General features: G+C 41.7%; 1 protein-coding gene across 4 annotated transcripts in view; it reads left to right on the top strand.

The window, feature by feature from the left end:
• The window catches only part of VPS53 (VPS53 subunit of GARP complex), a 144449-nt gene that overhangs the window by 78669 nt on the left and 39749 nt on the right, over positions 1–26031 (top strand). For all 4 annotated transcript variants that reach the window (XM_049858738.1, XM_049858735.1, XM_049858736.1 and 1 more), the window contains 5 exons: positions 1293–1394; positions 7811–7905; positions 16742–16984; positions 19796–19943; positions 25595–25677. In XM_049858738.1, the coding sequence (XP_049714695.1) occupies positions 1293–1394; positions 7811–7905; positions 16742–16984; positions 19796–19943; positions 25595–25677 (671 nt within the window). The remainder of the gene's footprint in view (positions 1–1292; positions 1395–7810; positions 7906–16741; positions 16985–19795; positions 19944–25594; positions 25678–26031) is intronic.

Here is a 26031-nt window from a genome sequence, read left to right as displayed (position 1 = left end):
GGCAGGAGACATGGGTTTTAGCTCCAACTTTGCTGCGTTAGCCAAATAACCTAACTTCTCTGAGCCACAGCAGCCTCATCTGCTGAATGAAGAAATAGTCACAGGGCTCTTTGAGGGATCAAATATGATGAAGTGTGTAAAATGTTAGAAGCAGCACAGGATACATAAAAAGGGGCATCGGTCATGTGCCCTTTCTATCAGTGCAACAACAGAATTGAGGCAGCTCTTTGGAAGTTTTCACACATTTGATCTAGAGATGTTGTTTATGCCTGGGAGCCGAGAGTTTTACCTGAAAGGAAACTAAGTGGATATGCAGGATAAAAGGGATTGGTTGGTGCTGGGGATGAGGGGAAGGAGCAAGGAATGGCTCTCTGGAGAAAAGAAAGCCAGGTGGAGGGGAGTTTTTAAATTTATTTATGACAGTTTAGCATATACTAGTGGAGCAACTTGAACTAATCCCTGTACCAGGAGGGACAGCAGATGGCCTGTGGTGTGAATGCCTCTGCTAAGTGCCAGGACATCAGCTGAAGGCATTAACAAACAAACAAAAAACTGAACTAAATACACAGAAAACAAAAAACACACATTTAGGTTTTAAGACCATTCTGCTTACATTCATTTAAACCACTTAATTCTTGGCCAGAATACTTGGATGCTATGATACAGGTATAGCCTCAGTGTATGAAGAAAGCCTTGCGATCACTGCGTCACTGCAGTAGCTTAAGGTGATCGTTAGTAGGACAATGATTTTGCATTGAGAAACCCCAGTGAGAAACAATACGGTCTCATAACCAAGCAAGCATTTCAAATTGAGACACTTTGAAAGTCTGGCTTCTTTATCTCATTGGGGGGGGGGGGGGAAGCCCTATAAACTTAAAACTATTTTTAGAAAGCAATATTTCTTTGAAAGCAATGTTTCTAACCTCTAGTTATCCTTTTAAAGATTGTCGGCATTTTAGGGAGAGGGGATTAGTGAGAAAGAGAACCCACCAAGCCTAAGCGTCAACAAACAAATTTTAAAAGTTGCTAATTAGTTGATAACATCGGATTCCTGATCACGGGCTCAGTGGTGGATTTGGGGATCAGGCTGTTGAGCTCTGTGATTCTGAATCTCCTGGTCCTTCATAGATGTGGAAAGCAAGTCCATTACATCAAGTCAGTTAACTGAAGTTAAAAGCTTTGTTGAAAATGACTCAGTGATAGAAACAGGATTTGAATTGTTGAGCTAAATGTTTTCCATCCATTGCTAAGGCTCCCAGGGTTGATGATAACATCTCACATCTTCTTAACAGAAGAAACTTGAGTCCCCACCCCCATCCACCAATCCCTTCCTGGAAGATGAACCAGCACCAGAAATGGAGGAACTGGCCATGGAGAAAGGCGATTTAGACCAAGTAAGTCTGGTTTGCATTACCACGTGTAACCTACCTGATGTTTGTTTCAGAAAATGGGTCAGCATTCTCCAGATATAATCCTTTGGACACTGACCACATTCAGACATTACAACTTTGGTGGTCTTTTCTAGAATGGCTTTTTCTGAAAGTGCATTTAGAAAACTGAATGAGACAACAGTTCTCTTGCCCCACCTCTCTGCTCCTGAAGAGCCTAACCACCGGATTTAGCCACATACAAGGTTCATTAGCCCACCTGGTGGTGCCCGCAGAGTTCTGCTCTGCCTCATTCATCACCCCCTCAACCTGCCAGTTTAGCTTTCGGTCACACTCTCATCTGGGATGGTGATGAGGGGAAAGGCTGAAAGATCCCCAGTGAAGTTAGCAGCACGGCAGACTCAGAGAGGCCTCCACTCAGTTATAAGCTGATCACTTTGGGTCTGGAAGCCATTGGGCAGGTCTGGAAATACCAAGGTGACCAATGGCATATCTGGAGAGTTCCTTTTCAGAGCACACTAGCACTTTAATTTCCTTCTGATTTTTCTGTCCAGCTCTAAATCTCCTCTCCCTTCATCCTATAGAATGGTGTTTTTGTTTCACTGCCATTTTATGATGAGGGAGGTTAGAGTAATAAATCAGAACTTTTCCTTCTGGATTAGTGATCCTTCTTTTTAATTTTCTACACTCAGATGCTGGAGGATTCTTTTATGGTATTGTTTGCTCCAGACACAACTGAAAAAGAGGCTGGCTGGAAGACCAGCTCTGGGAAACCCACAGTCACACACTTTGCAGCTAGCCCTGTGGTCCTTGCACAGTGGGTTAGGTGTGCAATCCTGGAAGGGCTGTGAGGGCGAATTTCCAGGAGCAGTTCTGAAGTGATACAGTGAAATGTGTCTGGTTCACTGATTAAATAGTTGTGATAATATGGGTAGCTCACATTTTTTACGGGTGCCAGCACATACTATTAAGTTGTTCAAAAAAAAACCTCCTCAGAAACCCCAGAGGTGGGAAAGGCAAGTGGTACCTATGTGTACCAGCAGAGGTAAAAGGGTTAAAAATCTTTTACATGCCTTATTTCGTTTTCATAATGTCTACCTCTCATTTTATAGGTAAGAAACTGCAGCTGAGAGAGGTGAAGTAATTTACCCAGGGTTGCCCAGTTTGTAAATGGAGGAGCTAGGACTGGAAGCCAGGTGTAGAAGTCAGAGACTAGAATTCCTTTCCCATTGCTTGTTTTCATTACATCTTGATGTCTCACTAAAGAGTGGAGGATATAGAAATGAATCCCATGAATAAGACTGAATGAACAAAAGTGAAGGGCTATCTTGAAGCTGTATCCTAGAGATCTGTAGGATTTCACGTCATTGGTTTAAAGCTATCACGTTATTGGCTAGCACAGAGAAAACAAAAGATTTCTTCTAACTACAGAAATGCATCCCTCACATTTTGGGAGGGAAGATCGGGATGGCGGGGTTGGGGGGTGGTCTGGTGGTCCAGCTCATTCCTTTGGTCTGTCCTCTCCGCATACGTGCACCCTCTGAGTGTGCTTTGTGTGGTAGTGTCATTTGCAGGGCCCTCATGCCTCCCTATTGCTAGTGGCTGCCATTGCCACGTCTACAGTTGTGCAGTTGAACACTCAGGTGCTTTTAGTGCTGTCACAAAAAATGACCCCTTTCACGAGTCCTCCTGGATGTTATTAAACTGGATTATAATGGAGAGCTCCCCTTTACCATAGTTTGGCCCGAGAGATTAGGATTTTCCTTTCTCACAGAACTTTTTGCTCATCCGGGAGGCTTGAGGGTACTTTTGTAAGGACTGAGACCTGCTCATTCTAAGCACACAGAACACTGACGTCCCGCTGATGGATGCGGTAAAGCTGAGTTGAGTGGTGGGGAAAATGCTGGACTCTGTTCTGCTGTTAACTGACCATGTGACCTTGGAGAGGCTATTCACTCTCTCTAGACTTCCCTTGTTTCTTCATCTATAAACCTGGACTAATGGTTTTCAAACTGTATTCCTTGGTGCCCCTTCAAATGTCACTATGGGGAGTTAGGAGGAGGCCACGGGCCTGGGTCCCTTCAAACAGAGCTGCGCCCTTTTGAGTACTTTATATAGAGGACTTTTAGGTAAAGTTTCTTTTGAACCAGGGGTTTCAGGTTTGTTTTTAAAAAAGAAGACTAAAAACTCCTGGACTAGATGATCCATCCACAAGTTCCATGGGCTGTTACTCATAAGTAATAAAACTTGCACACCAGTGACTAATCCCTCCTCACATGCCATCCCTGGCCTCCCACGGCCTCACCAGCGCTTGTGGCTGATTAGGTGGCAGCTCCAGGATCTCCCTCTTCCCAGCAGCTTAATGGCTTCTGGAGTTGGGAGTAGGAGCCCTGAGAGGTTCCGGGAGGGACTCCTCAGGATGCTAGTGGTGATCCCAGCCAGAGGTGGTCAAGGCACTTGCCCCTGGGTCATCCAACCCATTGCAATCAATGTGCAAGGTAAAAGTTGCCCGCTATTGCAGTATAGGGCTGGCTAGTGAGAAGAGAGAATGAATTTGAAAAGAGGTATTTAGCTGGTGAGAGGGCTTGGACAGTTTCCAAGACATTCCCAGTGATGAAAAATGGCATCTGAAAGGGGAATGAGGGTGCTCAAAGTATAAAGCAAAGACAGAGAAGACATAAGGAATCTGTGGTTTAAAAATGTACCCTCCTGGTGATCCGAGCACTTAGATTTAATCTGTTTACATTGGATAGTAATAAAAGGAAATGGGACCAGCTGCAGACCTCCTTACTGTGACAAGAGTAACCTTTTATTATTCCATCAAACTCCGGGAGGAAATAGCTTAACCATCTGCAGCTTTTGGCCAGAATTCACACACTCAGAACTCCAGGCCGAATGCTACTGCTAAATGACTTTAAAAAAAAAAAAAAAATTTTTTTTTTTTTAATTCTTCAAGCTGAGAAGCAACACTTTGGGGAGCTGGCCTGTGCGAGGGGAGACACCAGATTGAGCTAAAATTCTAGCACCTATTATCTGAACATGAGCACATTCATAAAGCAGCTTTAGGCAGCAGGCGGTCCTGTGGAGGAAAAAAGTAAGAAAAAAAGGAAACTTCAGGAAACCCCTCTTGCTTCTAATTTACCTAAAAGTGCCACAAGGGGCCCTAGGAGCTGTGGTGACAAGATCCAGTGGTCTCAGAAGAGGCAGGGCAGAATGGAGTCAGTCTCTGAACGCCAGATTCGGGGTATTCTGGGACATCATCATGCCCAGGACCTGTGGAAGGCTGATGAAGATGAGTTAGTTGGAATATCACATGCCCATTTTTTTAATCACTTAGAATTTTTATTTTATACTTATTGAATGAGCCCATCAGACTTAGACATAGATTTTTTATCGTATATCACTTTTGTACATATATAAAAAGGAAAACATAAGTAAAGATACCCATAAAACTTCCCATTCAGAGTCCAACTCTTCTATACCACTTTTCTTTAACTTTGTATTGTGAAACAATTATAGAGTCACAGAAAGTAACAAAAATAGTACAGAGAGGTCCTGTGTCCCCATCTCCCAGCATCCCCCAAGGTGACATCCAGCATAACTACAGTGCATTATCAATACCAGGAAATTGACGCAAACTGCTTTTTTACTCAGGCATGGATATCTGTGTTCCTCCACACAGTATCCCTTCTGTGCATAGCTGTTGGGCAGGCAACGTTTCTTAAGAGTGCTCCACAACTATCTCGGGGATTTTCTGCCAGGCCAAGGGCACTAACTCCCCAAGTATTTTGTTGTTTTCTACTCTTTTTTCTAAAGTACTTTCAAACTTAGGGAAAATTTGTAGCAATATTGCAAGGAACTCCCAAATATCTTTCACCTGAACTCACCATTTGTTAATATTTTGCTACATTTAAGTTCATCATTCCGGCCCCACTCCTTCTCTCTCCTCCTCTATCTCTGTCTCAGAATGATTTGTACGTTGCAGGCATCGGGCCTTTTTTCGTAACTATTTCGGGACGTATTTTCTGAGAAGAACATTCACTTATATTACCACAATGTACTCATCAAAATCAGGAACATTAGCAGTGATACAATACTACCATCCAATCTATAGACCTTACTTAAATTCCATCATATAGCCATTTTAAAGTGATAAAACACATTGTCAGGAGTTGGGAAAGTGCACCTAAATTAGTAACTAAATAAAACAAACAAATAAACCCAAACTCATTGCCATCGAGTTGATTCTGATTTATAGGACAGAGTGGAACTGCCACCACAGGGTTTCCAGGGAGCAGCTGGTGGATTCAAACTGCTAACCTTTTGATTCGCAGCCAGAGTTCTTAACCACTGCACTACCAGGGCTCCAAGAAATAAAGCCTCATTCAAAATACGCATGTTGATTTAAGACATCACAACATTGTATATTATGTAAACTCTCATAATTATTAGAAGTTATCCTACAGAAGTGTGACCACTTTTCTTAAAGAGAAAAATTTTTTAAAGAGAAAGCATATAATACTTACGATTATTTTTTATGATGTTTATAATTTTAATTAATAAAACAATGTCTGGGTATAGTGGCCATATTTTTCAAATCTAAAATCGAGATATCTAGACATATAGTTAGATAAATTAAATCACATTGGGCTATTCATTTAACAAATCACCTCACTGCAAGCTATAGAATAACAAGAAACAAGTACTAACTTAGAAAATCTAGGACAAATGGGTTGCCAAAACTATTGAGGACCCCCGCTTACAACCATCATATACTCCATTGTGGATCTACTGTGTTAAACTAATAAAAAAAAAAATTTTTTTTTTTTTTTTTTTTTAATGGAAGGCCTTAAAAACTCCCAGGGCATCTGTGACTTAAGTGGAACTTTGGATCCAGCCAATTCAAACTCAGCTGGCTGGTCTTAGAGTCCCTGGGGCTCTCTGTAGTCTCACCCTGAAGCCTGACTCCTGCCATGGCTTCCGGGTGACAAGAGAAAACAGCCCAGATTGTAGTTACAGATATTCTTAGGAAGAACCAGAGTTTCTACAAACCTTGCCAAAAAATTAAGACAGGGAACTCATAGAAGATACAAAAGGGAAGAGAGCTAAGTAAGAAATTGGGTGGCATTTAATTTTTTGGTGATCATTACCAGTTTTTGCATGTTTTTAACCATTACAGTAGTTTATTAAAAAACAACTAGAAAAAAGGTAATTATTACTTCTGCATGTCATCAGGGGCCTTAGCTTTTGCTGAATTTATTAAAAGATGTGAGTAGTTCATTTCAGGATGTGCGTGTGCGTGCCAGTTTATAACCAGCTGCACTCTGCCCCCAACCCCAGCGAGGTGTCTTTGGCTGACATTTGGTGATGGATAGAATTGAGACTTTTTTAGGAATAGAAAGTAATATGCGAGAAGATTCTTGTTTATTTTTTCGATGTTGAAAAAGAAATTAACTAGCAAAACACTTCTTTCTAGAGGACCTGTAAATCAGCGTTTTCCACGTATCAGTCTGGGGACCGGTGCTGGTCCAGTTTTTCATTAATCGAAGGCAAAATGCCAAAAATAAGAACAATACAATATACACCTATCAGTGTGTATATATTTGGTGTAAGGTTACCAGCTGTTCTTTCTTAATAAGGACTGGCATTATGTTGCTATTTTATCCTTACAGATTTTTTTTGGATATAAAAATACTCATTTTTGGAACTTGTGATGAGAATAGAAAGTAGCAAAATAAAAAGCTAGTAACCCTATGTTGGTCCCCCACCCTTCTTTTTCTTAGGTCTACTTGTCAATGAAATCCAAAAGTCTAGGAGCCACTGTAGGAAAGCAATGATGTAATAGAAAGAGTTCTAGTTTAGGGGATGGAAAAGTTAAACCATGTGCCTTTTAACTTATCCATGGCTGTTAGAACCCTCTAATCTTTCATTTCTTTAGGTGTGAAATAGTAGTAATAATGATACCTGCATTAAGGGCTGTCGTGAGGAGTAGATGAGATGTTGTTTGGTATCAAAGTGCTTCACCCATAATAACAGTCAGTAAATGGAGGCTTTCAAAATTAGATTATGTGAAAGCACTTTAGAAATTCTAAAGTGATATACAAATAACAAGGTGCTGTTATTAGCCAGGATTTAAATTTTTATAACATCAGTCATATGATGAATAGCTTCCAAATTGAAAACGCATGTTTTATCAAAGTAGCGGTAAACCTTTCACCATACCCAGCAAGTCAACGATGCTAACAAAACCGGCCCATTGTTCACAGAATGCAGGGCTTGTTCCCAGCTTGACACTGAGTGCTCTCTTATCTGTAGGTTTCTAGTGAAATTTGAAGGGATGTTTTCTTTGAAACTGCTTGGAAATTTGCAGAGATTGCTAAAGTATAGGGTTTCTTTGTTTATTTATTTATTTATTTTCACAGCCAAAGAAGCTTAAAGCCCCAGACAATCCATTTCATGGCATTGTTTCCAAGTGTTTTGAGCCTCATCTCTACGTGTATATCGAGTCCCAGGACAAGTGAGTTATGAGCATTTTGCTGTTTTCTACCTGCATTTCTCCCACCTCTGGTCATGGTTGGGCCTCAGGAGGGCACAGTTCCTTGCAGGGGTGAAGGAGGGACTTGGCATACCTGTGACCCTCCCCGGAAACCTACTAAGGATATTTTAATGTTATCATTTATTGTGTCTATAAATCACAGACGCCTGAGTTTGTCTCGAATGATGTCCCAAATGGATCCCAACACCCCTTTCCCGTGTGAGTGCTTGTATAGCGGCATACTGTCAGTCTACATGGCTCTACAATGTCAGGCTTCGGAGAGTATAGAAAGCTTAATCCCTAACGTATGTGTTTGCAAGTTTATTTTTTTAACTTTTCATTTTGAAATCATTTAGCTTTACAAAAACAGGACCAAAAATTCTCATATACGTTTTCCTAGAGAATGTTAACATCTCGTGTAACCACAGTTATCAAAATCAGAAAAGTACCATCAATGTCCTTTTTCTGGTCCAGGATCCCATCATGCATATTTTAATCCTGAATGATTCCTCAGTCTTTTCTTTGTCTTTCAAAGACTTTTCACTTTTAAAGACTTTGCTATTTTGTACAATGCACTCAGTGATCATTTGTAATGTTTCTGCCTGATTAAATTCAGTTTATGGATTTTTGGGGGCAAGAATCCCATAGAAGTTCACTTGTGTCCTTCTCAGTGTATCATATAAGGAGACACATCATGTGAATTTGTCCTGTCACTGGTAATACTAGCCAGTTGGCCAGATTTCTCCTCTCACAAGCTACTATTTTTCTCTTTGTAGCGGATAAGTATCTTCTGGGTGAGTACTTTGAGACTATGTAAATATTATGTTTCTCATCATACTTTTGCCCACTCATTTTCCATATCCCTTAATGAATTCTGCCCCAAACCGTTATTACCGTGGTGTCTGCCAAATGTCTATTTTCATCACTATTTCTACATTGATTAACTGGAACTCTACTGTAAGAAAGGACTTTCCCTTCTCCCCTGTTTATTTATTTTTTTGCTTCTGTCTTTACGTCAGCACGGGCTCATGGATTCTTGTTTTATTTGATGGATATGGATTATCATCCATTTAATATCTATGCTTTTCACAAACTCGCCGGCTTCAGAAAACTTCTACAGAGCAGCCCGCTGCAGCCGTTTCTTCACAGCCAGGAGAGTGTGTCCATGTGCTAAGACCCTGTGCTGCTGTGAGGTCGCAGTGGCATAGCAAGAAAACCCCTCCTGGTCCCTGAATCCTTGTCCAGAGCCAGAGACCTGGTAAAGGCCTTTGCATGCTGGAAGGCAGATCTGGAAAGGTTGGGTTTCTGGAGCAGGCCGAGTTGTCTGGCCTAGGCTCCAAGAGATCTCTCAGCCTGAACAGATTTGGAGGGCCAGACAGTGGCTCACAAAGGGAAAATAGCAGCAGCTGTGAGAAAGGTCTTGAGGGGAGTTCTTTGAGAAAGCATTTAGGACTGAAGTTCAGTTCTTTTTTTTTTTTTTTTCTGCTGCTGTCATGAGTTAACAATTCTCGTTTCCAAATATGTTTCAGGGGTAAATGGTAAGATTAAAATGTTTCAAGTAGAATCACTACATGGGAGAATGTTATTATTCACCTCTCTGATTTCACAGATGGTTTCTACTTTTTTTCTCCCCGATGACAAAAATATTTCACATTAAAATCCCAGAAAGAGAACTTTGAGAAAGAGCTTCTACATTAACAAAAATGCCTCCCTCAAAAAAAGAGAAAAAGGCCTTGACTTTTTTGTCGCATGAAGCCACAGTCCTCGGTAGGTCCTCAGATGTATGTCCAGCAGCCACACAGAAGAGCAGGCGTTACTGTTGCTGTTTAGTCCTTTGAAAGCACTTTGTCTTCTGCATTCAAAGAGTTTCCTCCCCAGGGAGTTAATAAGACACTGTGGAGTGGTGGGAAAAAGGATCAGTTATTTGCCTATTAAAATAACAGGCTTAAAGCAACCCACATGGATGCCTGTTTTCAGACAAAGCCCCTTCTTCTCTTATCAACCACGATTCTTATTTTTAAAAAAGCTTCAGAATGATGACATCCCAGGTTTAAAGCACGTGTCTGGAATAACCACATCCTTTCCCCAAACCTTCCTGTCTGAAGAGTCACTTTTCTGAATTATTATCATTCTGGTATCCATTCTTTCCACACACAAAGTGTACTCATTGTTCGTGATACTTCAGGCAAAGAGCCATCCCTCCCCTCCTTAGGGACCTTGCTTTTCTCTGTGAAAAATGAAGCGCTGGCCACTCGTCCTGCTTTTGGCCTCACTAGGGTGTTTCCACAGCACTCGGGAAGTGGCGGGAGCTGCTTGCAGGAGAACTGCGTAGGTTGTGCTGTTATCACTCCAGAATAAGCACCAAAAGCTTGAAGTAGAAAACAGTTTAAAAAATCCATTTCCTCATCTGTCAAGGGAGAGAATTGGACAAAATAATACCTATTGCAGTGATCATTAGCCTTTTTTTTGAGTCCCAGATCCCTTTGAGAATCTGATGAAAGCCAAAGAAATACACATATACCTACACACTAGTCTGAGTATAATTCCAGGGGGTTCTAGGAAGCCCTTCTTCTCTTAGATCAAAGGATCCTGAGACTGGGGAAGGAATTCGGGGGAGATGGATTTTGTGCAAATTAATACCTTTGCTGCAGCTCTGACTCAAAAATCTGCAAAGGAGGAAAATCGTAGAACATTCACAGGCTCCCAAATGACACACACCCAACACAGCCTAGAGGAAAGAGCGTGGGCCTGGACGCCAGACAGACCTGGATTTGAATCAGCTCTGCCACTTACTGGCCTAGGATCTCACGCATGTTACTTGAGCCTCTCTGAGTTTGTTTTGTCTTTGCTAAAATGAAGTGAATAATGCCCACCTCACAGGATTTGTGGTGAGGGTGAGATGAGATGACACGTACGTACTCGGCACACAGTAAATAGTACTCAGGAACCAGGTCTGCCTGCCCCGGCATCTCCTTCGGTTCTCTTACGTGGCTGGGTGGCCTTGTCAGCGTTGCCAGCTTTCGGATGAGCCTTGGTTGGTGGCCCACCCTCTCATCTCCCCAGCCTCCTCCGTGCCAGGGAAAGTTCTGGCAACACCTGACCCTGCCAAAAGCCCAAGCAGCAGTAAGAGGACTGCAGAGCCAGTACCCAGGGAGGAGGCAGGGAGTGGGGATGTCCTGCAACCACCTCAGCAAGTTGGGCTCAGTTGTCCTTCCATGCCTGACATGGCTTTCTCAATTTTATGTCCAAGGAGGAGGTTAATAACTCGGTGTTCCTTTTGTCTTTCACAAGCTTGAAATTTTTGAAGAATATGAGCCAGTTACTTTGCATCCACGGTTTAGGGTTTGTCTGGTGTTTCCTCATGATTTATGACTTAGGCAGAAGCGATGCTGCATTCTTCTCAGAGATTTGTATCGAAAGGCACGCAATGTCAGCTTGTCGCATGACTTGTGATGTTAATTTCTGTTGCTTTGGTTTAGATGCATCTGCCAGGGTTTTCTGTTTATTCCTGAGTAATGAGTAAGTGTGGGGAGAAGCTGCCTGTTTGTCAACTTTCTCCTACCCGTTCTACCATCCATTGATAATTCTGGCCTGAATCATTTATTGCTAAGACGGTTTCCAAATGGTGATTTTCTACTTTTACCCTTTTTTTCCCTACATTTGTCAGTTGGCACTCTACCTTAAGAAAAAGCATTCTCTTCTACTTATTTATTTCAGCATGGATTCAAGCAATCCTATTTCATTCAATGGATTGTAATTACTATCTTTTTTTTTTTTCTTTTTACTTTATGTTGGAATCAACTTAGACCTAAAGAAAAGTTTCAAAAATAGTACAGAGTTTCCATATTCCCTTCACCTAGCTTCCCCTAATGTTAACATCTGATGTAACCATAGTACAATGGTCAGAACCGCAGCAAATTAGCATTGGTACAATATTATTTCCTAAACTATGGGCCTTATTTGAATTTCTTCAGGTTTTCCACTGCTGTCCTTTTTCTCTTCCAGGATCCAGCATTTTAATTTACTTTAATGCTCAAATTCTCCTTCATTTGTCTAATGGGAGCTCCTTCAAGCTGGCTCTTTATCCTTTCTACATCCCCCTATCATCCTTTGAGCACTTCCTTCCTTTTTAGCACAACAAAATATACCAGGCTTCTCTTGTACTTTCCTACTCCAAGCCTGGAGTCATCCATTTTTCCAGGGAGCCCTTGTTCAGTTTGATGGAGAATGATATTTAGAAACCAAATTCTGGGCGTTAGGTATGCTCCTTGCTACTCAAGCATCAGTGCTTCTGTGTCCTCTCAGCTGAAATGTATGTATGTCTATACATTCATATGTATACGTATATACTCATATCTATACCTATTTTCATATCTATTTATATATTATTAAAACCCATGAGTTTATACTGATACCTCAAATTCTAATCCCTTGATTTGTAAACTTTCATTTAAAGCACAATAAAAAGTATAAAAAAAAAAATTCTAATCCAACACCACAGAGTTTATTCTAGGCCCCCATGCCCCGCCTTCCATGTTTGTAACTCCCTTCTGTAACAGTGAGAAACTTGAATCCCATTATCCTCAATATGTTTATTTACCTGTTTGCTTCATTTACCTGCATGTAACCAATCTCCCCTTTGTGCTGGAGCCAAACCTCCGCTCTCTGATCCCACTGGGCACGCTAGAGCCAAATCCTTGGCTCCAGCCAAAGGGAAGGGGAAGAGGTGCAAATTAGTTTGAGTACCCTCAGCAAACAAGTCCTGCAACCTTCTGGAAATCGTAAGCTGCTTTGTGCATGTTCACTTCCCTTGTCAACTTTTTCTGACTTCCACCTTTCTCTCCCAGTGCCATCATTTCTTTCCTTTTCAACTAGAATATTGTTTTTATGAATGCTGACTGTAAATCCACCAGGAGAAACTGTCTTGGCCAACTCAGATACAGTGCCCGCCCATACACGGATAAGCTTGGTTTGCAATGTGACTTTTTATCTTTTTCCACCCCTTGTTTTAATCTTTCCTTCTGCTGATCCTGCTCTGCAGTAGTCTTTTCTCCCAGGACATTTTATTTATCAGTGGAACTTCCAACAGTCTTTCACGTGATGCCCTAAAATGCTTATACAATCCTTGGGCTCAAAGCTGAAGCTGCAGGGAAGAGGGTTAAAGAAACCACCTCTATCTATGACATGTTTCTCTATGCTGGAGAGAAAATGAGTAAGAGCGGTAATCATAATGTTTCAAATTAAAGCATGCTATAGAGGATGGAGCTTGGGCTTTGGAATCAGATAGACTCAAGTTTAAATTCAAGTCCAGTATATTCTGTGGCCTTGAGCAAGTTATTTTCATTTTTTCTCAGCTTCAGTTTCTTTATCTATAAAATAGGGATAGTGATGTCTTCTGCTCAGGGCTAGTGTGAGGATTAAGTGAGATTGTATTTATAATGCCCCCAGCACAGTGCCTGGTTTATAGGCGTATTAGCCTACTGGGAGAAATACACCAAAAATAAAAAATGAAAAAAGATTTTGGTACGCAGTGTTGAGGGATAAAGGGATGAATGGTTCTCTGTGGAAGTACAGATGAATGTTTCAATCAAACTAAGGGTCAAACTTTTCTCATTTTGAATCTTCCACTTCAGCCAAGCCCCTCTTTTCCTTGCCATCCCGTCTTCCTCACACACATACACCGTGCTCACTTCTGACTCCGTACCTTCATTCCCTCTCCTGAATCAGCTGTGAAACTTTCTATCTAGCTTCTTCTGTTATTTCCTTCTCTAAACCAGATTGTCGTATTGCTTGTACTGCAAAATTAGCATTTTGTTGCTGTCTTAGAATCTAAAGGTTATTATAAGCAGATAGACCCTATCTGCACAACTAGGTCAAAAGCTTCTAATGGGCAGTTTTAACACCCACAGCACCTAGATCAGGACCTGACCTTCTATAAACTCTTACTTGATTACAGTTGCCTTAAGGTACAAAAGGTACCTCCTTGTGATTCCAGTTAGTGGGTCATCATACCACACATCTCCTTCTCCAGTAGTCCTACAAGAAGGTTTCACCGAAATTCAGGGTAGCATTTGGTACCTGGTAGAGATGATCACCTTTGCTTCTTTTAGAGTTGGACTCAGTTGTATCTTATACTTAAATCCCAGAGCCTTGCATGTAGTAAGTGCTCAGTCAATATTTCATTGGATCAAGTCATCTATTCAAAAAGGAATGCACCTTACCCATTTCCAGTGGGGAAATTTTTACTCTCCTACAGTGTGAAACGTTGATCTTCATTTTCTCACCTGTTATAAGGCATAGAAGCATCCTGTAAAGAGTGGAAGGCGGCAGGGAGGGGAAGGTGACCCTGACTGGTTAATTTCTTATCTGTGCAGGAGAACAATATCAAAAGTAATCTGGTAGACATTTTCCAAAACATGGGGGATCTTCAGAGTTTTCTTTTTTAAAGTCAAGATTTTCTTTATGTTCTATGATCATAACTAATTTATCACCTTACTCATCGAGTTGGCTCTGAAATAGGAAGTCAGTGAGTAAGTATCCTGACTCTGGCTTCTAGGGGAATAGATGAGTGATTAAAGTAAAAACACTTCAGAGTTCTGGCCTCTGTTTTAGTTGGCACTATAGATTTCGAGGATAGAATCTCTCATACAGGAGACTCAAGTGGAATCTTTTGCCTTCTGTTACATGCTGTCCTCCACCACGCCAACCACTGCCCCATCTTCCCCCTTCCACTCCTCCATCTCCATCCCCTGGGAGCGGAATGTGGAGGTTGATCAGCTGAGTATGTGTTGAGGTTAGCCTCACACCTAAGCATGAGGGGTGGGCCTGAGGGGAGCAGAAGTAGCATAAATATTATCTCTACTCTCAACTTACGGTAACATACATGGAATGGAAAAGAAGATTCTGCTACTGCAGCTTTCACCTTGTGTACCAACTTCAGTTTATTAGAGGTGACTGACTGGAGTCCTGTCTCAAAAAGAATTCCAAAATCACACCAAAAAACCCACTGCCATCAAGTCGATTCCGACTCATAGTGACACCAAAGATCAGTGAAAAAGAGCACCATTGTTTAGTATTGCCTGCCCAGAATGGGAGAATGTCGGCAGGTTTCTTGAATATTTGACATTTACACTGCGTAGGAAAGTGCTAAAGTTTGAGGTGTCAGTGTGTTAGATGATCAAAGGTCACAGCGAGAGAGAGGATTGGTGTGAGTAGGAGTTATTCAGGTGAAACCCGAGCTGAGCTGAGCTTGAGGATGAGCGGAGAGGTGGAGGGAGAACATCTTGGTGGAGTGGGGGGACACAGGCAGGGGATAGATGGACAGATGGAGTTGAGAGCTGAGCCTGGTTGGAGCCTAGGATCACTGGAGGAGAGGTGGGAGAGCAAAGGAAAAGGTGAGGGGGACAAGGAGGTGAAGAGGGAGCGTGGTGGCCAGGAAGCTTCCCAAGATCAGTTAATGAATTCCTTCCTGCTTCCTGTCTCTCGACGCAGACAAAGCACCTAGAGCAGGCTTGCAGTTCTGAGGGCAGAGTTGCCACATCTGGACACAATCAACCTTCAATAACAAAAGCTCTCAAGTAAAATGTCAATTTACTCCTCATCCTGCTAATTGATGCTGTGTGTGGTTCTTGTCTTTTTTCTTCCTGACTGTTATATAAATACATTTTAAAAGCACAGCTGGATTCCTGGAGCCTTAGACAGCAACCTCAAAAGACGCAGAATGTTAAGAGCGGTAGGGACCCCTCCCACTTTTCATACAGCTTAACTGTTCAGACAACAAGTAATACAGCCCTGCTAGATCCCAACTAGCGATGACTCAGTGTGGCCGAGGTAAATTCCATGGTGTTTGAAGGGGAAGTGGGAGGAAAATTACAGCCATCATCACCACTGTGAACTGGGGCAAGCCGGGAGCTGCTCACACCCTCTTTTCCCGAGATTTTTTACACTTTTGAAGAAACTAAGAAAAAACTCCATTAAAGGAGAAGGAAAGTGTTGGACTATTTCTCTACAGTTTCTCTTTATCTAGGCATCTATCTGGTGGACAAATTTAGGTTCATGATGTCTGAATATGTGCTGACATCATAACCTTTTTGTGTTTTGGGGAGTAGTAGTGTCCAGTGGTGAAGAGCATGGGGTTTCGAGCCAGGCTGCTTGGTTTTGAATCCCAGGTCTCCCACTTTCTTGCTGTATGACCTTGGGCAAGGTGCTTAGCTTTTCTGCACCTTGCTTTTTGCAAATGAGGATAATAATAGAACTTACTTCGTAAAGGTCTCGTGAAGATCAAATGAAGTTCGATGAGATGATGCTTATGAAGCATTGACACATTGCCTGGTACATCATAAGTGTTCAGAAAATGATCAGATGTTATTAGGGTTTTCGTTTGTGGCAAAGGAAAATGGTACTAAAGTGGTGACAGGATCAATGTGCTTACTTAAACGGTGGATTCTAGCCTCAGCTCTGCCGCTAAATTGCAGGACAGACTTTCTAGGCCTTAATTTTCTCATGTATTAAAGGGCCAGTAATACCCTGTCTCACTTAATACCCTGTTTCACTCCCTCACGGGGGCCTGAGGTCCAATATGATTGTGTCATGCTTTGAAATATATGAAACAGCACACAAACGCCAAGTTTTATTGCCGTTATTGTGAGATGGGTGGTGGTGGGTAATAATGATAATGCTGATAACAGTGGGTCCAATTTTAAATTTAAAAAACACTGGAAATGATTACTCTTGGCAGTAATTTGTGCACACTGCAGACAAGCACATTTGCTTTGTCTTTCTTGAAGTAAAATAGCATTTTATGTTTTCTTCCTCCTAGAAACCTTGGTGAGCTGATAGATCGGTTTGTGGCTGATTTCAGAGCCCAGGGGCTCCCGAAGCCCAACACTGATGAAGGGGGGGCGGTGCTCCCCAGCTGTGCTGACCTCTTCGTGTACTACAAGAAGTGCATGGTGCAGTGCTCTCAGCTCAGCACCGGGGAGCCCATGATTGCGCTGACCACCATTTTCCAGAAGTACCTCCGGGAATATGCCTGGAAAATCCTCTCTGGCAACCTGCCCAAGTGAGTCCTGTGCTTCATGGTCTGAGCAGTGAAGTGAAATTCTAAATAGACCTAAATATGGCAATCTTTAAGGAAATCCACCATGAAGTGTTTACTGAACCGCTGAGAGTATCAAGGAGGAGAATACCCTGATTGAGTTCCCAAGAGACTGAAACTATTCCCTCTCTAATGGGATTCCACAGCTGATCAGGACCATTAGAGGAAATGCCCACGCTGGCTGCCAGTGCAGGCCAAATCTTACTACAGGGGCTCAAGGAAGTTGGTCCCATTATATATGTATTTAATTTATGTGGATTCAACTCTAAGTACTTGGCAAAATAAAAAAAGTAGGGGCTGATGGAAATAACTATTAACTAGCATGGACCATTTCCTTCAAGCCCCATTCAATGAGAGTATGCCCTGGCGCGCTAGCTAGGTGGGAGGCCTGAAGATGCTCTTCCCTCAGTCTGCTTAGGTTCCGAAGTCTCTGTGAGGGTGTGTGCATCTTGCTATGCTGGGAGGTTCTGTGTTGAAAGATGCGGTGGGGTTTTGGGGGGGGGGTGCACAGCACAGCTCCTGATTATAGTGAATACTGTGTTATTCTGGGGCATTAGAGTATTGTTACATCAATTATTACTCGAAATAAGTGGATTATATGACTGGTGTTTTAAAGACATTTTGGTTATATAGCAATTTTTGATTGTAATAGAATATGATCTAATGTAATATTTCCTAATTTAGTGTTTACAGATGATCGCTATGCCCAAATTCAACAAGTCTGGAATTCATTTCTTTCATTGTCACTAAAATGTGTCACATATGAAAGTTTCATATTGTTTGGAAGGAAAGAAAATAAAATCCCTATGCTCTGCAAGGGATTTGAAGTGACAGATATGTTTTGCTAATGAGAACTTCTTGGAATATAATAAAATTTGTTTAAAAAAATTTAATAACCTTTGTTCTGCTTATCAGAATAATACAAGCTCATTATAGCTTAGAAAACACAGAGAAGCCCAAAGAAGAAAAAAAAAATCACCTGTAATCGCACCACCCGGAGATAACTTCTTTACCCGTTTGGTATATACTGTTCATGCTTTACTTATATATGTAATACGTGTGACCTGTGTGCGTCTGTTTAACAGGATTGGGACTATACTGCTCATAGCTTTTTACCCTGCTGCTTTCACTTAGCATCATCCCTTGAGCATTTTCCTATGTATATTAGTTAGTGTCCCAGCAGGAAGTAAATGGCATACTCAGCTGGGATTTTGTTAGTAAAGAGATTATTCACAAAACTGTGGGCAGGGTGGAAGGAACCATCATCGGAGGGTTCTGAAGCATCCGTATACTAGCGGGTAATTGTTACTACCTTAGAGCTCAGTTGAGAGCTGGGGTTATGGAAGGGGGGCTGTCCAACAGAAACTGTAGTCACAGAAGGGCACAGTCCCTGCCAGGACAGTACTGAATCTAAGTAATAACTGCGTATTACTTAGATTTCTCTCTCCTCTACCTCCCTGACTTCCTCCAGGGTCTCCCACTGGTCAAATCAACAGGAAGCCAGAGGGCAAGGGAGCCTGGTGACAAGTCTGTAGAGGTCTGCCTCCCGATCCATAGAGGAGGGAAGAAAAGAGCAGAGAAGGATCTGGAGGGCAGTCAGCGTTAGTGTCAATAACCTCAACTTCTAATATTGCCTTGATAATCCAACATACAGAAGAACCTCAGCTTACTTAATCATTCTCTTAAAATTGGCCATTTAGGTTAGGTCCTTTTTTTAGTATTTTAAATAACACTCAGATAAACATCCTTGACCAAAAGTAGAAGTACCAAGTCAAAGACTGTGAACACTTTTTAAAGCTTTAGAAGCATACTGCCAGAATGCCCTCTGGAAAGGCTGTGTACTATTTAATACCCCTAAGTACAGTGTAGGAGCCCTGGTGCCACAGTGGTTAAGTGTTTGACTGCTAACCGAGAGGTCAGCAGTTCCAGCCCACAAGCCGCTCCACAGGAGAAAGATGTGGCAATTTGCTTCGGTAAGGTTCGCAGTCTTGGAAGCCCTATGGGGTAGTCTGCTGTGTCCTGTGAGGGGTCACTGTGAGGCCAAATCAACTCCACAGGACACAAGAACAACAAAGTATCATGTAAGAGAGTTCCAGTTCCCTCATACTCTTATGGGTGCTAGGAATTTAAATGTGTTTCAAATCTTCCATTACCAGTGCAAGCAGATAGTTTTAAGGTCAATTATTTTTTAAGGAGAAACTTCTTTTATTTTTAAGGTAAGTGTAATTGCATTCTGTCTTTTAAAAATTAGAAATAGCAGGAAGTTTTATAACTGCACTGTTAGTTGAGGAACGTGTGATTAGGTCAGTTGCAAGGGGCATGTGCTACTTTCTGGTTCCTTGGACCATCAGGCTGCGGACAGGACCTTGTCTTAATATGCACTTTTGTAGCCCTCTGCAAGCACAGCACATATGCCTCTGCATAAGGGCAGGGCTTTTTCAACTGAGACAAACAGTCGGGGAACTAGCTTTTGTGCTAGAGAAAAAAAAAAGATAATCCTACAAATTAGGAAATTCCAAGCTAAACAGAAGGGCAGCTCAGCAGCCTTCTCTTGAGTATCCAAGTCATTGGATTTACTGTGACTAATTCTTCCTCTTTCTGATGGTCAGAATTCAAACAAATGATAGTCAAGGTAAGGTCAACAGGAAGAGGACTCATTGTATGTGGATTGATTTGGGCCATGTCCAGCATTTCCTTTCCCCTTTTCTTTGTCTTAAGATGTACGGAAAAGAATTAGAAGTTCCAGCCTGACTAGTTCCCGTTCCTCTTCCTCAGAACCACAAGCAGCAGTGGAGGGCTGACCATCACTAGTCTCCTCAAGGAGAAGGAGGGCTCAGAAGTAGCCAAGTTCACTATAGAAGAGCTCTGTCTCATCTGCAGCATCCTGAGCACAGCAGAGTACTGTCTGGCCACCACCCAGCAGGTGAGCTGCCCTGGCCTGCCCACTCACCACCTCTTTTTCCTGAACCATCCGGGCCGCTTACCTCAATAGATAAGAGTATGAGCCCTAACAAGGCCACAGGCGTCAACCTTGAGCAGACCAGTTAGCCTCCCACAAAGGAAAACTTGCTATCCCAGTCAGAAGACTGCCTAGGCAGCCGTCTTACAGAAGGGCCTTGTTACAAAGGAGACTGGGCAAGAAAGTATGACTGGTCTCCTCCTCGGAGTTGTGTAAGCCACTCAAAGGGCATACCCTCTTTAAAGTAGGTCAGTAGCACTGCCTCCCGTAAGAGAAAATCAGTAACAAACTTAATGGTACTAGGACCCAGCCTTTGGTGGCATAATTACAACCAGTTATTCCATTCTCAGAAGTGTTACTAAGCTAAGCAAAATCTTTTGGGTTTTTATGTGTCTCCTGAAATTTACACAGCATTCTCAACTGCCTAAACACATAACCACTGTTTAGGATACTGACTTGCAGAAACTGAAGCAGGAAAGGGTAATACCTTTTCTGGAGCCCCCCAATAGCAGTAGTTCAGTGAACTGATTTAGCAGAAGGAAGACCCAGAATAACTTTCTCTTCAGCCTTAGACATGGGATTAGAAGTTCCTTTTCACATTTAGTCTGGAACATACCTAAGGCCAAGAGAGAGAAACAATTTGGGGAGGTTCTGCTCTTCCTCCCTCTTTGGATTTATTATTTACACATGTCTAGATCATAGAAAGACAGTCATAATTTGTGTTCAGACAGTACAACTCAGAGCTCCTGTGAGCCAGTGCAGGAATACAAGAGGTCCCCCAAAGACTACACAGTTGTGGTTAAGCCAGGCAGAGGCAGAGGAAGTAGCATGCTCTGTTTGGAGACATGATCACATTGAGTTACACAGGGAATGGTCTGTAAAGGTTTGGCCTTGGAGCCAGAGGCAGCAATCCAAGAAACCCCAGGGCAGGACAACAATATGTGTGAGGACCTCCAAGGTAGGGGTCCCAGAGTTCTTTGATGAAGAAACACTATTTTGTGCATGTGCAAAAGGAAAGACAAACACATATATAAGAAAGACAAACATGCATATTTTAAAAGTAAAATAACCATAGTATTAAAAAAACAAACATGAAAATAATCACTCTTAATTCCGTCACTGTCAAATGATCATATTTGCAATCTGGAATATTTTCTTTCAATCATTTTTTGTGAACATAGTTTTATATGCTATAATCTTAATTTAATTCCTTTTTATATCCTTTTGTTGTTGTGGATAACATCATAGCATAAACATCTCCCCTGCTGCTATAATGTCTTTATTACCATCACTACTAATAACTGTATAATATTCCATTAAGGCACCATACCGTAAATTATATAATAGCACCCCTGATCATTGTGCTGCTTTCAATTTTTACTTTTATAAATAATCCTTCAAAGAACATATTTCTGGATATACTATCTTATTTGTTTTGCATTATTTTTCTACAACAGATTCTTAGAAGTTCTAGGAATATCAGCAGATCTGAGACCATATTGATGACTTCTAATACACAGAGCCAAATTTTTTTTATTTAGTAAAAATTGTTTTTACTGATTATAAAAGTAAATACATTCCTAGCACCTATATTGTGATCTCTAAATAATGTTTTTCCCTACAAGGAGCCAGAAAGTCCTGGAGAAATTACCAATTTCAAGCCTGAGGTCGTGTGTTGAAATCGAAGCTGTCAACTAATAGGTTCTCGTCAAGCAGACCAGCAAATCGAAGTCAGCCAGACGCAGGGTTGGAGGAACAGAAAGGTTTATTCACAGTTTGCAAACTGGGAGGCAGGCATGGTCTCATGACCTAAGGCTGCCAGCTCCCTGAACCAGGGCTAATTTGCACCTTTTATAGGGAGTGATATATATATGTATGAACAGTGTGGGGAGGATCTTCAGTCGTATGATAAGACGCTCACACAGTCCACAAAATTTTACGGGATGGGTTTTTGCACACAGCTCTAGAAAAACTAAAAAAAAAGAAACCACTGCACAGCCCTAAAGAAATGGCAGCGGCTTGCTGTTGCCACCCCAGGAAGGTCATATAGCAGGTAAATTCGTCAGTGTGCCTGCCTCTGGGCCTCCTTCCAGGAGAAGAGAAGAAACCTGGGGATTCGACCAATCATGGTGAAGTGCTGTAAAAGTTGTAACAAAAATGTAGCAAGAGTAGACTTTTTGAAAAAAAAACTATTATGGGAGGGTTAATAACCCTTTTTTGACTACCTTCTTTAAATGAGTTTCTTTATGTGGCCTTTTTCCTTGGTTTCTTGGAAAAACAGCTTGAGAGATTTTCCCCTTAAACCCTATATTTCTACCCCAGAGTATTTATTACTTTAGTCCAGGTTGATTGACATTTCCTGGGTTAGCCAGAAACAATTTTTTGTCTGGCCCTGGGCTGCAGCCTGCCCTGTGATTGGTATATACCTTGCAGGGATTGGTCTATAGACTATGCAAATGAAGTATCTGTAGCCTACTATGCCAATGAAGTATCACCTCTGAAGATGCTAAGGAACTACCTCCTTATTTAGAAAACTGGCAAATAAAGGGAAAGCACTTGTTTTGCCTCTCCTGTCCGAATCGTGGAAATCCTGGTGGCTTAGTGGTTAAGAGCTACGGCTGCTAACCGAAAGGTCAGCAGTTCAAATCCACCAGGTGCTCCTTAGAAACTCTATGGGGCGGTTCTACTCTGTCCTGTAGGGTGGCTATGAGTTGGAATCGACTCCATGGCAATGGGTTTGGTTTTTTTTTTTTTTGGTTTTTATCTGAGTCATACCTCAGGATAACCAAATTATTGATGATAGGAAATAGCTCTTTATAGAAAATTTTTAGCTAATATATGAAGAAGAGAAGATAGAATATCACTCCTTTATACCTTGTAATAGAGTAATGGCTCTGGGCATTGAGCATCGATAGCTGCTAGCATCACAAAAAAGAGAGACAACCAGACTTTATGCTATGCATCTCCTGACAGAAGTACAAAACACCATAATGAAGTAGTTAAAAAAAAAAAACGGAATCTGATCAGGCTTCTACAGTTAACTATCGATTTATATAACAAATGCAAGGGACAGAGGAATATGTTAATTTATGCTTTAGGGATGTAGTCAGCAAAATCCAAACTCTTTAAGAAAAAAATGCAGAGGGGCAAAAAGAAATGGAGGGAGGAACTAAAGAGACTTAAGAATCCGAGCAATGAAGAATTGGAAAATAAAATTTAAAAAAACATGTCAATAATGTATCAGTATTGGTTCATTAATTGTAACATGTATCATACTAATGTAAGATGTTAATAATAAGGATTTTGTGGTAAGTGCTAAGAAGGATAGCAAGAAAAGGACATCATGTTTGGTAAGCTGGAGGGTACATGAAAACAAGGGAAGCCGTCCATGAGATGAATTAATGGCAGTGGCTGCAACAGTGGACTCAGACATATGCACTATTGTGAAGATGGCACAGGACTGAGCAGTGCTTTGTTCTGTTATACAGAAGGTCACCATGAGTTGGAGCTGACTTGTACCTAACAACAACAACAACTAAGAAGCAATCAAATGTTGCAGTGAGAGAGTAAGGGAGTTGCCCAGTGGAATAGAGTGGTCAAGGAGGGTCTCTCTGAGGAGGTGTTATTGAAGCAGAGACCTGAGAATCAGGAAGGAGGCTGCTAGGGAAAGAGCTTAGAACTGGGGAGCCTAGGGTATTAAGACAAGGGAGTTGGTTAGGACGGGTGAGCAGGAAGTGTTTCAGACAGAGGAAGCAGGAAGTATGAAGTGTGAAGGTCCTGAGGAGTAAACACCTTGGTGTGTTCCAGAAACTTAAAAGAAGCCAGTGTAACTGGAGCCTAGCAGACAAAGGAGAGCAGCAAGATGTGGATTGGAGCGCTAGACAGGACTCAAATCCCTGTTAGAAGTTTGGATTTTATTTTCAGTGTAACAGGGAGAGGCCACTAAAGAGTTTAAGCATTGTAAGCTTGTGCTGTAGTTTGTTTGATCTGACCCTTACAGATTGCTTCTAGTTTTTCAATAATATAAACACTAGAATATGAACTTTATGAGAACAGAACTTACGTTTTGTTCATTGAATAACTAACTCCCTTACTCTTTTACGGAAACTCTGGTGGTGTAGTGGTTAAGAGCTATGGCCGTTAACCAAAAAGGTCGGCATTTCGAATCCACCAGGTGCTCCTTGGAAACCCTTTGGGGCAGTTCTGGTCTGTCCTATACTGTCACAATGAGTCAGAATCGACTTGACAGCAGTGGGTTTGGTTTTTTGGTTTTTTACGCTTTTACAGGGCCTGGCACGTAATAGGCCTTCAGTAAATATTGGTTGACTTAATGAATGCTGCAGAGAATACTTGCATATCTTTGTACGTAGGTCTCATTATTTCAGTGGGATACATTTCTAGATATGAAATTGCTGGTTTAAAGGCTGTATATGTTTAAATTTTTGCTTTTTAAGTAAGTTATCCTCCAAAATGGTTACACTAATTTACACACCCATAAGAGCACCCTGGGTTGCATAGTGGTTAAGTGCTGCAGCTGCTAACCAAAAGATTGGCAGTTTGAATCCACCAGGCGCTCCTGGAAACTCTATGCGGCAGTTTAACTCTGTCCTATAGGATCGCTATGAGTTGGAATCGACTCAATGGCAACGGGTTTGGTTTTTGGTTTTTTTAAGAGCATTTTTAGGTCCCTAGGTGACTCAAATGTTTTACGCTCAACTACTAACTGCAAGGTTGGTGATCTGCTTCCGTGAAGATTATAGCCAAGAAGACCCTACGGAGCAGCTCTACTCTGTAACACATGGGCTTGCCATGAGTTGGAATCGACTCAAAAGCAACAGGGTTTTTTTTTTAAGAGCATTTTTAATTTAAGACAAAACGTTCATTATTCTTAGAGTTTGGGAAATAGGCTTGAGAGTGCTAAATTTATCCATACCCAGAAATTCTGAGAGATATTTACAGTTCTTATTCAGTTGTTCTACTCCGTAACACTTGAGGTCACCGTGAGTTGGCATTGACTTGGTGGCAACAAGTTTGGTTTTGGTTAGTTATATTTTTCTTTGAGGCTGCTAGGAGCTTGTTGAGTGTGTCTGTCTAGACTGTAGGCTGATGAGGGCAGGAATACCATATCCCCATCACATAAAATGGTGCTTGGCCCATAGTAGCACTCAATGAATATTTTAACTGATTTTACTGCCACCCACCACCAAAGGTTTTCCAGCGTTGTTGGTCAAGCCTACAGTTCATGGGGCAAGGGGCATCTTAACATCTAGGTCTTTTGAAAATTAACAAAATGAGTTGTCATTGTGTCCTAAGAAACAAATATAGCACAACATTAAAGGACACAGGTTCTGGAGGAAATTTTAGTTCTGGCCCTACCACTTACTGCCTTAGGCAGATTGATTACCTCTCTGAGCCTCCATTTTCTTATCTATGAAATGAGAATAATAACAGTATGTTCCTCATAAGGTGGTTGTGAGAATTAAATGAGTTAACACATGAAAAGTGCCCTAGATCTGTGCCCGAATCGTCAAACTCAGTAAATGTTAACTACTGTCATCATGGTATTCTTTGGGAGAGCCATTAAACAGGTTTTTGTTTCTCTTCTTTTCTAATAGCTGGAAGAAAAACTCAAAGAAAAAGTTGATGTAAGCCTGACTGAACGCATCAATCTGACTGGAGAAATGGACACATTCAGCACGTATGTACCTTGCACATATTTGCTCAAGACCTGCCCCCTTAGCTGTTCATGAAGCAGCATGTCCCAGGCCATCGGCTTTAGGTCAGTATAGAACCTAACAGGTTTTCAGAGCCTTCTGTTGGATCAGGGTTATTCACCACTAGCCAGTAAGAAGAAGTTGGCGCAGCTGCCTCCCATTTTGGCTTCCCAGATGCAGGCGTTCTTTTAACTCACAGGGTCTTTATCATTGCACTGTCCAGAGTAACAAAAGGGAAAAAATCCTCCTTGGCCATCCCTGTGGGAAGGTCAGGTACAGGGACTCCCACCTGCCCCTACCTAAATCCATGGAAGGCCTGCCCCATCTCCAGTGTTTTA

Source organism: Elephas maximus, chromosome 19 (genome assembly GCF_024166365.1).
Source record: "Elephas maximus indicus isolate mEleMax1 chromosome 19, mEleMax1 primary haplotype, whole genome shotgun sequence".
Lineage (NCBI taxonomy): Eukaryota > Metazoa > Chordata > Mammalia > Proboscidea > Elephantidae > Elephas > Elephas maximus.
This window is presented reverse-complemented; position numbering and strand designations above follow the sequence as displayed.